This window comes from Passer montanus, unplaced genomic scaffold (genome assembly GCF_014805655.1).
Source record: "Passer montanus isolate IOZ18808 unplaced genomic scaffold, ASM1480565v1 scaffold15, whole genome shotgun sequence".
NCBI lineage: Eukaryota > Metazoa > Chordata > Aves > Passeriformes > Passeridae > Passer > Passer montanus.
The window spans coordinates 340495-354302 of NW_024362051.1; the positions used below are offsets into that span (position 1 = coordinate 340495).

The window sequence follows — 13808 nt, forward strand, 5'->3', positions numbered from 1 at the left end:
AAATGAAAGAGACAGACTCCTTAGAACTGCTAGAAAAACAGCAGCTCTCTTAGGAGCAAACCAGAAAAGACATAGAGGACGTGCAGGCAAAACTGCAAACTGAGCAGTAAACTTTCAACCTCTTCAGGAAATTATTGTTTCACACTGTGTCCTGGATCACCAAGAAGGTTGTATTCCATTTGCCATCTCTATGGCCGTTCTCTTCTGTTCAGTGGGCAGTTTTCCTTATCTCTGCCATACCCACTCCTCCCTCTGGGGGGACATCTGCTGATAACAGGCTGTGGAATGTCCCTGCATGGCTGATAAGAACTACAGCATCCATTGGGAGATGTGAGCCCAGAGGGCATTTTTTGCTTGAGAGCCCCTTAATTTAAAATTTATAGCAATTTGGAAGTGGTGGTGGTTTCCATTTTCCATTTCAAGGGAGGCTCCTGCCTTCCTTAGCAGACCCTGTCTTTCCAAACTTAGACACACAGATAAACTCACGCTAACGACAAGGTTTCCAACCCTCCTTCCCTCTCAGTCTCCCCCATGCCCAAGGATACATTGACCAGGAGAGTTCCTCACATCCTCTCCAGGTGCTGCAGTCGTGTTCATCTTCTCAGCACTGGGGAACTGGCTCATCAGCTGGGCCTGGAAATCCTCCCTCCTCTCGTACTCCTTGCCACGGTAGATGAACACTTTGTTCTGCAGGGAAGGAGGAGTGACTGCCTGGCCAGGGTGCTGCTCAGCAGAAGCTGCACTTTCATGGCACTCGACACAAAGGCACAGCAGTGTGCAGGTGTTGGAATGGGTGTTTCTGTTTGCTGAGCATTAACCAGCTCTAAAGCCAAACTCCACTTTGACCAGGGGCTGGAAAGCAGCACTGACTCTCCAGAGACTCTGGACTCAAAGATTTATTATTCAGAAACAGTAACAGTGGTTTAACACCAGCCTATCATTTCTTTGTTTTCCCAAAGTTTTCAAGGCAGCTTTGGCCTTTAAACTTGGGTAGCAGGGCTTCTCATTGCTATCCAAGTGTGAAGAAAGCCTCCCTATTAATTGTTGTATGTAAGAAAGGCTTTTAGTAGTAAGAAACTACTAAACAGTTTCAACATCAAATATTTAGGTTGTTTTTATGCTCTGAACTCATGCACTACTGTGGTTAAAACAATGACCTTTTAAAAAACAATCCAGTTGTACATCACTTCCCAAGTTCATCAGGTTTCTTTAAAAAACCAGACCCTGTGGAGCTTGGATTTCCCTCATGGTAGTCAAAACCAGGGAAAAGTAAAGAAAAGAGAGTAGATTCAGTACATTTGAATAAAACCAGTTCAAACTTACCATAATTGTCCTAAAGTAGGAATTTTTGCCATTCAGGAAAAAACTTAGACCAGTACAAGACAGTCGGTATTGAACATTTCAGCTCAAAGAATATTTGAGGTCAAAAAAGGAATCTGGACATTAATCATGAGGAAAACAGGAAAAAAATAGATGAAATAGTAAGAGTTAATCAAGTTTACCCTCAGAAATGTTGGGAATCCTTGGCCATAATATCCAACTGCAAAATAGTCTGGTTTAGGCCTCAGAATTTTCATGATGTTTTCATAGAACTTTGCTTGCTGGACCTGAAAGTAAAACCAACTGTAATTACTTGTGTTTGGGGGTTTTATCTATGCATTTTTAACCTCTTCTGCACATGCAGGAGCTATCAGCTCTCGGCTGATGAGCTACAGCAATAATCAGTTTTCACACAGGGCACTGCAGGGGGACATTAAACACTGTTTACATTTATATCCAAATATAGCACACAGGGAAATGGGTATGGCTTCAGATTTAATATTTGACCTCAGAACTGGGCTTACCCTTAACTGAGGAGAAAAGCAAACATCACAGTGATCCCTGGCCACTGATAGCATTACTGAAATAAAACATTTGGTGAAACTCCCTGCCTCAAATGTTTCCTGAGGTGTGGGATCAACTCCAGTTTGTACTCTAGGCTCGTTTTAAGGGCACACACCATGAAAAGGGCTTAGAACAAGTTCTTCCATAAAACACCAAGTGTCATTTAAGTGTTATGTTTGTGAGAATGCAGCACTGCAAATTAAACTGCTAAAAATGTCTTTTAAATCACAATAAAAGCAAATCAAAAGAAGCTTTCTTTATACACAGCACCATTCAAGAACACAATGTTTTGATTCCCACTGTGGTTTTTTTGAGGAAGATTCAAGGATATCTGTGGAATGAGACCTAAACAACTGTTAAAAATCATACAAACATGAAATATTGGGAGTAGAAAAAAAGGTTTGTGGGGGGTGGGATCCTTTTTGGATTCATTCAGTTTTAATGAAAACAAGTAACTGAATGTTATTTTCCTTCAAAATTTTCCTTCTATCCTTTGGACCTAGTTCTAATTCTAATTGAGCTGTAATACTTCCACAGTCCTGATTAGGACAAAATTATTCAGGCTTGTCAAGATTCAAGCTGCTAAAATTTAAAGAAAAATGTAGAGGGAAAAGTTCATCCAGGTGTTCTTTCTACCCTAGGGCAGTACAGAGGCTTCAAAATGTGGCCTTTAAATTTCCCTAGGTGAGAACATGTTTATTTCATCTACAGACATTTCAGAATACCTCAATAAACAGATGTTCATGCAACTTTAACCAACAGTTATTTATGAACCTGTACTTTACCACTGGATTGCTACAGTGAAACAGGAACTCTTCCACAAATGAATTAAAAATCCATTTTAGACTACAAGCTCACAGGCAGCTCTGTTGTTTGATAGCTGAAAAGCACTAATTTCTGTGACTGCAGTAATTTGAAGTTCTGTACGTAATCTTACCAAGTTTTGACTTAGAAGTTCATAGTCAAAAACCTCCTTTTCATATTGCTCTGCAAGTTCCTTGCATAAAGATATGGCTTCTTCCCACATCTGCAATGGAAGCACATATTCAAAAAGTAAATCCTGTACCAACAAACAAGTTTGCAACACATCAGAGTTTAACCGCAGTTTTATTGATTATGCTGTCTTTAAAGTGCACTCATTTATTAACTGCACATTTAGAGTGGAAGACTCAGGGCAATCATAAACTTAAGGAAAGCAGATTAATGTTAAAAAATAAAAGTGTTTTATGATTCATTACAGGAAGGAATAAGTAAACCTACTTTATTAGTAGAGTAACATTTAAAACAAAATCATCTAACCTTTCAGATACATTAAAGAAAAAAAAAAGAGTAAAGCACTGAGGTGATAACATTCAGAACATACCCCAAGCACAGAGCAGTTTATGAGGGGACTGACACCTGCCTGTCCTTAAAACACACACCATTTAACAGAATATCCTGCAGCATCCATAATCACAGGGAGCCTTGTCTAGGTCAGCTAAATAACTACAAGTGTTAAATTTCCACTTGCCCAGGGTAGCAGCTTTTGTTTCCACACACCTTTACAGCTGCCTGTGACAGTGGCTGACACTGAAAAATCAGGACTGCTTTTCTCACCTGCTGTGGATGCTCCACAGAAGTGATCTTAAAGCAGGAACAAACTCCCCCTTGTGAGGATATTTCCCAAATTGTGTCTCCTCACCTGCTCAGAGCAGAAGAGACAAAGGGGGCCCAGCAGAGCTCTCTGCAGCTGAGAGGACACTGCCAGGGACAGGACACACCAGACCATTGTCACCTGCTGCCAGGTGCCCTTTGGCCAGGTACCCTGGCGCTGGCTGGGCCTGAGTGCTGGCTGCTGCAGGTCAGGAATTGGGGCTTTTCTTCTCCTGGGCAGTGGGTGGGCCCTGCTGCAGTGCAGCTTCTGCAGATGCAACAGGAAACCTGAGAAGGTGGAACTTTCTACCTTGTGAATTATAGGAAGGGCTTCTTTTGCAGAAGCAGTAATGAATTGCCTTTCCCCTTCCTACCTTTGGCTGCAGCTGAACAAGACATAATGGCTTAAAGGTCGTATTGGGTCATGGGATTAATTATCTGACACTGCAGAGTTTCTTCCTGATTTCTTGTCCTTTTCTTTATTTTCAAAATTCTCAGTTCTAATGCCATTGCACTGACAGGTAATTTTATTAACATCTTTTTTGTCTTAAATTGAACTAAACCGTGGTACTGAGCATCAATCTACTACATTTTAAGTTTAGGATACGTTTCTCTGTCCTCCCTGAAACAAATATATCTATTTTGAACCCTCTGGATTTTTTGAGATAAGGGCTGAGTGGTTTAGAAAAGGAAACTGTGTAGTCCATACTCTTTTCTTTGTAAGGGGAAGTAGATTCAACATTTCTTATTGCATTTTGTTGGTGCCTGACAGAAATGCTTGTGACAATGTGCTGAGACATTAGCCCTTTCTCTGTGAATGAGGTCATGGAAAGAACATATTCCTATGGAACAGATATCTCTGGGAATAAGCCTCCAGGACACAATTTTTTACTTGACCCACATTTCAAAGAAGCTTTTCCTCACAAATGTTTTGTACAGGGCACATTCATTAAATACAACTGTTCAGAGTAGCACAGCAGGGAGGTTTGGAGGGGAAGAACTCTCCAGACCTACCTTTCCTTTGTCAAAGTATTCTATGATCTTTTCATACAGGTTTTCTTTCAGGTGTCTGTAGGTCTGTGAGCCCTGGAACTCTGTTGACATGACTTGGGGTGCACACTGCTCATCTGACCACTGAGAATGAGAACACATCAAAAAGAATTTTCAAGTTCAGTGTTTCACATCAAAGTCCCCCTTCCCGTGAGGTCTGGTCCCCTGGGCTCTTCCAAGTGTTTTCTTCCCAAGTTTTTTCACCCATCCACAGACAAACTGGGAAAGGCACAGGGACTGCATTCACTGCCTCTCCAGGTAAGTGTTGTATTTCATGTGACAACCAGCACTAGACAGAATATTTAAAACATATTTTAAAATGTTATACCTGCCCATCCTTGCCCCACTTACAAATTTTGTATAAAAATCTATGTGAGAAAATTAGTTCTTTTTTTTTTTTTGGTGATATCATCTTGACTGACTTGATTTAGATTTTTTTGTATTAAAATATTACATATACTGTTATCTTTGTCTATACCAATACAGACAATATATTTCATATTTGTACACTCATAAAAAATCAAAATGGAGTTTAAGCAAAATAGCACAAATTTATTTAGTTCTGCACTAAAGTAAATTCCATAAGAAATATCAGATTTTTGCTGAAGAACATTTAAATTTGCAATGTCCCCTTGCAATGGAAATTGATCTTACTGATCATTTTCATATTGTCCATTGCATTGGTAATGATCTATAGCTAAAGATAATTAATTACCATCTACAAAAGAAAGCCAATATAACTTGGTTATATAATCCATATTATTTAAAATGAAAAGTTAGATGTCCCCTTGTGACAGCTGGAACTGTGTTTAATTTTCGTAACTGTCATTTAGGGTAGTAAGAAATTACTAAAATGAAAGCTACATTTGTACACAATGTTCTCACTGTAAAGGAAAGCTATTTTTTCTACCATATTTAGTTTCAGCAATATATGGCTTTTAATCACCTACTGAAAATATAATTTCCACAATTAATGTTAATTTTGTACGACCTACTGCAGGATTTCTAACCAGAAACTTGAATACCCCGATGGAAAATAACTCAGAGATTAAGATATTCACTTAAGAATATCAAATTGAATGCTGCAAAAGCTTAATTATATATTGAGTTTAGAAAATCTAACCTTCAGGAGCCACGTATGGAGTAGAAGGGTATATGCTGCTTCTGTGTAATTCTCACAATCTAAATGAAGATCTCGCAATTTGTACAAATACCTGATAGAGGAGAGAGCAAGGATTAGACTGGAGACTGGCATGAGTGGAATACCGAGTGTCAGAATGTTCCAGATAACAGGGAACTCTGTGGATGTCACACTGGGACTCCCCAAAGACTCTTCAAGGACACTGAGGGGGCCGAAGCTCTGCTCACACTCTGCTGTGCTCTTCCTGTGTGCTGAGCCTTTGTGCAGGAAAGGGGAGGAAGAGCTGTCCTCTCCTGTGAGCTCAGCTCCTCCTCAGGGAGGAGGGATGGCTGCACCAGGGTCTGGGAGAGCCTCCAAGGCCAATATTCCTGCAGGCTTCCTCAGGGAACCCTTGCAGGCACACCTTCTTCGTGTGCACAGATGCAAGCACAGCACAGCACAGCAGGAAGCAGAAAGTGGAAAATAGCAGCCCAGAAAGGCAAAGCAGTCCCTGTACAGCCAGGAGGTGTTGGGGGCAGAAGAGCTGCTCTAAATTGAATTTCTCCTTGATTCCTGTGGCAGCATTGCTGCTTCCAGCACAGCCACTGCCCACCATGAGGCTCAAGCTGCATCTACAGCAGCCAGGAAGAAAATTGCATCCCTCCCTCTATCTCCCACCAGGAGCTTTGAGACACAGGAGCTTTGACACCTTGCTGTGGCAGTCCAAGGCACTCCCATTCCCAGCTGCCACCCCAACAGAAAGGTCCCCCTTGATGCCTCAGGTTTTGTAGGGTTTAGCTTTTATATTTTTCAGATTCTGTTCTGCTTTAGTGTGTAGGTCTAGGCTTCATATCATGGGATGGTGAGCTCTCTCCACAGAGTAGGGAGACAAAACAATTCCTTCTCTAGCTGGGGACCAAGGACAAATGATCCAGATCTCAGGCCCAAGAGCACAAACAATGTGGGCTGAAGAGAGAAAAACAAGAGGGATGGGACTGCATGGGCTGGAGCTGTGTAATTGTCCAATTGTAATTGGACAATTTACTCCAATATGCAAACGGACCAGAACTTATAAAAATGTGAGACCCCAGGACCTGTCATCCATTTTGTGGTGATTTTGGGATGTGCTGCCCAAGGTTGAGGCCTCTCAATAAATCCCTACTTTATTCTTTAGCTCTGTCTAGTCTCTGTTCTAGGTCAGCCTTCACAAGACATCACCCTGAGCAATGACAGCTGAGGAAGCATTGTTTCCCCTGGCCTCTCTGGCTCACAGTCCCAGGGTAAGCCCTGAATCACCTCCAGGGCTCATTTCAGCTGGCACTCTGGGCTTTCTTCTGCAGATTTTGCAGGAGAGGACAGGCTGGAAACAGAGAGCTTTTGGAGCAGCAAGATCTGCTGCAGCCCATGTGCAGAACTCTTGGAGACAGCAAGAAGCCATGGCACATCTTCAGGAATTTGCAGTTCCCACAGAAAATGCCTCAGCTGTAACCCTTCCCATGGAATGTTGCATATTGAAGGAGACTCAGCAGACTCGGCCATTCCACAAAACCAGAGTGTCTTCTCTGCCATACTGAATGATACATTCTCCCTCAAACCTCAAATCTATCTGTACCTTCTTAATTTTAAACAATAGACAATGAATGTTGAGTGATTTGATCAATTAAAAGTTAATTCTTGTGGAAAAAAAATGCTGCTGCTGGATACATGGCACAGATTCCCAAATGCTGAATGCTAAGCTAACAACAGAGTGAGAATGCAGATGAGGCCAGGGTGTCCCAGAGTAATTTGGGATGGTAAAGTAACAATAAACCCAGAAATCCAAGCACAATGATAAAACCAAAAGACACAAGACACTAGTAATTGCCCTCTCCAAAAGAGATCCAATAGAAAGGTTGTCATACCTGATGTACATCTCTTCACGGTTAATGTTCTTGTAGAAATTCTAGGGACACAAATATTTAAAGTTACCTCTTAATGTCCTTTAATAAAATGATATCTATACACACACACGCACACACACAGGTTTTGCTTTCCTTGGTAGCTAGAAAGCATAGATAGTATCAAAAGTAGATTATTTACAGACTATCTGAAGTTTAAACCTGGAACTACTTCTTCAATTAATATTTTTATTAGTTATATGTATGGTTTTATACATACGTATACTTTTACTAGCTCATAATGGGATTATTACTGAAGGTTTTTCTATTGGAGAAGAGGAAAATGTGGTTACCCAAATGCATTAACAGAATAAACCACATGCTCCAGCTACACTTGGTGGAAGCAGGTATTTGTTGAAGCACATGTGCAGCACTGTAGTTATGGAGCACGGTTGTGCAATATTTCTAAAGGGGCCAGTTCCAGTAATAAAGCTCATTTTTTGTCACCATAACATGTTGCAGGAATGCAAGTTGCTGAGGCTGTGCAAAATGTATGACAAGAATGGTCTCTTGAAGAGCTGCAGAAATTAACACCACATTGCACAGTGATTACTGAGGAACAAAGAGTGTATGACTATAATACTTCAAAGGTGACACAGGTTTCTCCTCAACTCTGAGGAATTTCCTGGAGGAAGAATCTCTCTATGCAATATCCTCATTACAAAACAGGAATAGAAAAGAAGACAGAGTGGCCTAGGAGAAGATCAGATCCTCAAACCTCTTGGCACCCAACTGCAAAGGTGCCTTGCAAGTTTCCTGCCCACATTGAGAACTATTGAGATGCTGAAGCAGCACGTGGGTCAGCTCCTCATCACAGACTCTTGCAAGAACCCACTGTCCCATCAAGCCTGTCAATAGGTACAGGCATGTGAGCAGCAAACTTTCTTGTTTATCCACAGCATCCAAGTGGATAAAGCACACAAAGCAAACAAAGCACATGGGGGAATGCTGCTTTCAGACTCACGCATGTATCCATGCAAAAATCTCTTGCTGCAGAGTTTAAACCACTACAGAACATTGCCACCCACTCCTGCCCCCAGGAAGATTTCCCTTCCTGTTCACTAAAGGCTCTGGTGCTGTCCCCTGCTCAGGGGTTCTCCAGAAGCAGGAGAGGCTGTACCAGCAGGTTGACGGTGCAGCTCATGCGGTTGTCCTTGCTCTCGTCGCTCATCACGGCACGATAATCCAGCAGCCTCTCCAGGAGCCCTCTCACCAGGCTCACAAAGCTTTCCACCAGGCTGCAAATGCCAGGGTGCTGCTTGGCACACTCTGTAAGGCTGCAAACACAGAAATATTGGTACAATTCTGATGGCAATTACTGTATTAGGTCTAAATCAACTGCAGAATGTGCTGGAAATTCCCTCTGTGAGGTATTAATTTAGATATTCAGAAGACAAATGACATATAAATCAAATGGGAAAAAAATAAAAGAAACATTTATTTTTCCTGTCTGAAAATGACTTTGAACTCAAGGGTGTACCCACAGCTTCTGGACAGAGAAATCTGCATCTGTGCTATCACAAATTCAGGTCCCTGGAATGTCATACTATTGCAGTAAGCACTGCACCTTTCTTTCCTCAGCATAAAATGCAAAAATGTTTTTCTTCTCCTTGTACTGGTACATGTGAGTAAAAGCTCAAATGAACAAAAATTACAATTTTAGCTTTAAAAAGACATCACCCGAGTAATTTTACTTAGAGAAATAAGCAAAACCAATCAACTTTCTGCAGATTGAAAAGAGCAGCTTTAGCTTTTCTGATAAAAATACAAGAAAGGGAGTTTTATATTTTGGCATCATCAGTTTCAATTTACATTAGCAATCATTAGCATATACTGTTTCTAAAAAGTGCTGAAGTGATTTAGGAGTAGAGATTTTACTTTACTGTCAGAGTTTTGTTTTCAACATTTAACTGTTTAAACATCATTAAGTGATTACCTACATCTAGTTAAGGAGTATTTTCTTTCTTTGCTTTAGAGAAATTATTTATTTCATTGCTTTTCTTTTGTTTCCTCTACTTAACATTCTGATTTTCCATCGGGATCCTCTCTGACAAACTGCATTTTTTTATATATATATAATATATATATATTTATATTAATATACACACACACATACATATATTTTCACATCTATAATTACAGATACAAGCACTGGGTCAGGCAGAGGTACAGTTAATTTTCTCCAGGTCAGTCCTGCTATGTTTTGGTAGCTGGGAAGGTTCTGACCTCTTAGTGCTCAATTATCAATTGAGGTCTACATCATTGTTTTCCAGACACCCATGTAAAAAAAAAAAAGTAGTCATCTTTAGGCACAATATTGTTTTAAACAATATAATTACAAAGTATACTGTTTTAATTAATAGCAAACCACTTTTTTTTACGCCCCATAATGATTTCAACCTTTTTCAGAAAATACATATTCATATTGACTTCAATTGCAAAGAAATCCTCAAAGCTCTGGCCTAGAATGGAACCTCTGCAGAATACCCAGGAATAAAGTTCCAACTCAAGCAAAGTAAAAGCACCATCTAAAGTTTATTTCTTGGATTGTGCAGCTCCAGAGGAGTCACTGTCCTGACACGGAGGGAATGTGTACATGGATGTCTGAAGGAACATTTATGTTGTGTGAGATGGGAGGGACAGAGGCCAGCAGATAAAACCAGAATACTCCAATTGCTCTTGACTCACTGGTCTGAAACTGAAGTATTTAAATCAATAACTGACAAATGCCTTATAAAATATACTGTAAATGGAATGGAAACACTAAAGGGGCTAAGAGCTGACAACTGACAGAAAAGGCTGGAGCACATTAAAAGATGTTTGGGGGAAAGAAAGTAAGAAATCCTCAGAAACACATAGGAGACTGGGATATTATACAGGAAAATGGTGTTGTTTTACATCCACAAATATCAGAAACAGTGTGAGTCACTAATGAAGGAAAGCACAGCCACCATTCAAGTGACTATTATGGATTTCTGCCACAGGTTCCCTGGGAGTAACAGCAAACAAGGCAGAGTTGTGAACGTTCCCTGACTGCACAATGAACACAAGACATCACATTTCTTCCCAGTACAATGGAAAACATTGACATAAACCACAAGCTATTGCTGGGTCTCACCCAGCACGAAGTACATAACTCCAGTCACTAAAGAAAGGTGAACCAGAGTCCACACAAAGAACTACAAAAAGAACAGGAGAGAAGAATGCCTGTCTCTTGAGGGAAGATTCAAAAAGTTGTATTGCTCAGCTTTATACAATAATCCCAATAAAAAGGATCACAAATCTTCAGAAGATTTTTTTACCCCCAGGAGGCAGGAAGAAACCTTTGAATTTTTAAACAGAGCTTGAAAAAAATAGAAAATTTTAAAGAAAAAAATATTTGCAATAAAGCTTGAGAAAAACAACTGCATAGCATGGGCCACTGCAATGATGGGGAACTGGAAATCTGCCAGGTGCCATTTCCTGTTGTGCCTGCATTAGGAACGAAAACATTCCAGAACTAAAACATGCCAGAACTCATCTTCTGAGCCTGGGGACAAGTGGCATGGCACAACTTGTGCACTGATTCTCCTGCATTTCCCCAGGCAGGGCAGCCTTGTCTACTCTGCCTGCTGAGAACAACCTCTCCCCTGTCCCACATCACCCCAGCTCCCCCGGGCTCTGGCTAGGACAGGTCACAGCCCCTCATGGACCTCACTCCCATTCAGGTCTAGGGACAAATGCAAGGCAGTGCTTAATTAAACTTCTGCTGAACCTGTTTAGTTTATTATTATAATAAATAATAATATTATTTATGGGCATGGGGAAGTTCCCAGCAACCAGCAGCATGGGCAGATGTTGGTTGCAGAGGTGAGCAGCAGCACAGCAGTCACTGAGTGCTGTCAATATCTGCCTTCAGGTGACACCTGGAATTGTGCAGGGGTGCAGACAGCTACAGGAGATCAGCTGATGAAAAAATGACCAAATGAACACATGTGGAGGCAAATTTAACTGGGTCTCACTCCAGCTGGAAAAGGGAACTGGGGACAGTGGCTTGACATCCCTGCTTTGAAAGGTGTAAATGGAGGAGGACTCAAACCAAACTACCTGAGGGAGCAGGTCCTACTACAGGCAGGTCACCAGCCTCTGCTCCAACACCATCTACAGGAGTCATTCAACAAAATCTGGAGATAAGATGAATTGCCATCTTTAGAAATGTGGAAACTTTGAACTTGAGGCCTTCTGGAAAGTGGGACAGTAGCAAGGGGAAAAGCCAGATATGTCAGAGCAAGGAGGGGGCCTTGCAAAGGCAGGGGATCAAAAGCTCTGTACTGTGTTTGATGGCACTCCTTGACTGCGCTGCTGAAAGATGGGGTTTAACTGGGTAGTGCCACTTTCCAAGAAAAGCTCTGGAATGAAAGAAAAAGTGAAAGAGCAAACAAGGCAAGCAAATAATGTTCCACAGCTCAAAAAGAGTGAACTTCAAAGGGTCACATACACAAGATCTAAGGGAAGCTTTGCTTTTTGCATAGATAAAGTCTCAGTTTGAACACTCTCTCCAGCTTTAAGGCAATGTAGTATTTCAAACTTGATGGAGACATTGTAGGAAGGTCCAGAAAACATATGATAAACTGAAATATTGGGGTTGTTTACCCTAAGGGGAATCCTGAAGGAAACTAGACAGCAACATTCAAATTTGATAAAAGCTGCTGTAAAAAGAAACAGAATAAATGATTCTTTATGTCCCCTGGGTGTGTACCCAAAGCTTTCATGGTTCATCTGATGAGAGATGTGACTTTCCAAAGACTGCTGCCCCTACTCAGAAATACAACCCATACAGGGTAGCAGGCTTTGAGGAAGAAAAACATGCACATGACATCACAAATCCTTATTTAAATTCAGACTTGTCTGAATAATCCCTTGGATTCCAATCTAGACATGTGAAAATGCAGGTTAGGTATAACTTCATAATTTAGCTGAAGCACAAAACAATGAAAAGCAGCCAGGAAAATAATTTTAATGAGCAAAACTGTAATGCAAACCAGGTGTAGTGAAGCATTATGGTATTTCCAGTGCCTTCATGAAAAAAGTTGCTAAGACTCTATTTTAGGTAAGGTTACCAACCTGAGAACTGGGAACAATAAAACAGAAACACATCCTGAAGGCATTTGTGCTATTTATTCTCATGCACTACTTACATGGATTCAAACAACTGCATGTAGTGTTCATCCCCTCGTCCTCCTTCCACCTCATGATCCAGCTTCAAAATTATTTCATTTTCAAACTAATAAAGAAAGAAAAATCAAAACACTGAGCAGCTATCCAGAGGTCAACACACTTCAACGTGGCATCAAAAATGTACCTTTGTATAATTATGTCCCACATTCCCAAAGGTTAAATGCTTGGGCATATTCTGGTCTGGGCTTTTGGCATGGCTGAAAGCCTGGCCACAGATTTTCACAAAGCTTCCCCTGCACTGGGCACGTGAGGCACAAGCTCAGTCTGTGGCAGCTACAGACAGTCTTTGTCCTCATGCAAACAACTGCACCCTGCTCAGAAGGGAGGAAAGATCTACCTGAGGGTTCTTGACAAGTCATTAACACATCAAGAGGCACACAGAGAGCATTAGTGGAGACCTACATTGAAATAAAGCTTGGTTGCTTTACATAGATCTAATTATTAAAACCACTGTAAAAATGACAGAATTCATTACTGTGCTAATGCAGTAAGTTTTCACGTTCTTCTTTGATACAAAATTTCACACAATTGTCAGTACATGAATAATTCTGTTTCTCCCTGGAGTGTTTCTGTGTAATTGAGAGCTTTGGCAGGCTGGGATCCAGATCATCCCATCAGAGACCTGGAAGCCTCTTGTGGTACAAAGAATTACTGTAGTATTTCAGATATGGCTCTTTCAGATAACTGCAGTGAAAAATATTGTAACTTATTTCTATATATCCTCATCAAAACATTCAGCTCTGAGCTGAAGAAACCAAGCCAGGGCTACACAGAGGAAAACAGTTCTTCCTCTTAGAGCACCAAGCAGGTCAGGCATCTCTTCAGATGTGTTTTTAGAATTTCTTCAGTTTTAAAGAACATGACATTCTAAAGGAAAATATGTTACTAGATGTACTTTCTTCAAGTAGGTCATGATTCAAACTCTCCACCCAGAAAAATGATTCATCATTTTTCAAGAACAAAGGTCA

The 13808-nt window shown here is 40.8% G+C and overlaps 1 protein-coding gene across 3 annotated transcripts in view; it reads right to left on the bottom strand.

The window, feature by feature from the left end:
- The window catches only part of DOCK2 (dedicator of cytokinesis 2), a 161073-nt gene that overhangs the window by 18196 nt on the left and 129069 nt on the right, over nt 1-13808 (bottom strand). For all 3 annotated transcript variants that reach the window (XR_005626705.1, XM_039701678.1, XM_039701677.1), the window contains 8 exons: nt 12801-12886; nt 8744-8900; nt 7588-7628; nt 5690-5780; nt 4531-4650; nt 2822-2911; nt 1503-1607; nt 546-687 (listed from right to left, as the gene is read on the bottom strand). Coding sequence is in view for 2 of the 3 variants with exons in the window: in XM_039701678.1 (XP_039557612.1) it covers nt 546-687; nt 1503-1607; nt 2822-2911; nt 4531-4650; nt 5690-5780; nt 7588-7628; nt 8744-8900; nt 12801-12886 (832 nt within the window). In the remaining variant the exon portion in view is untranslated. The remainder of the gene's footprint in view (nt 1-545; nt 688-1502; nt 1608-2821; nt 2912-4530; nt 4651-5689; nt 5781-7587; nt 7629-8743; nt 8901-12800; nt 12887-13808) is intronic.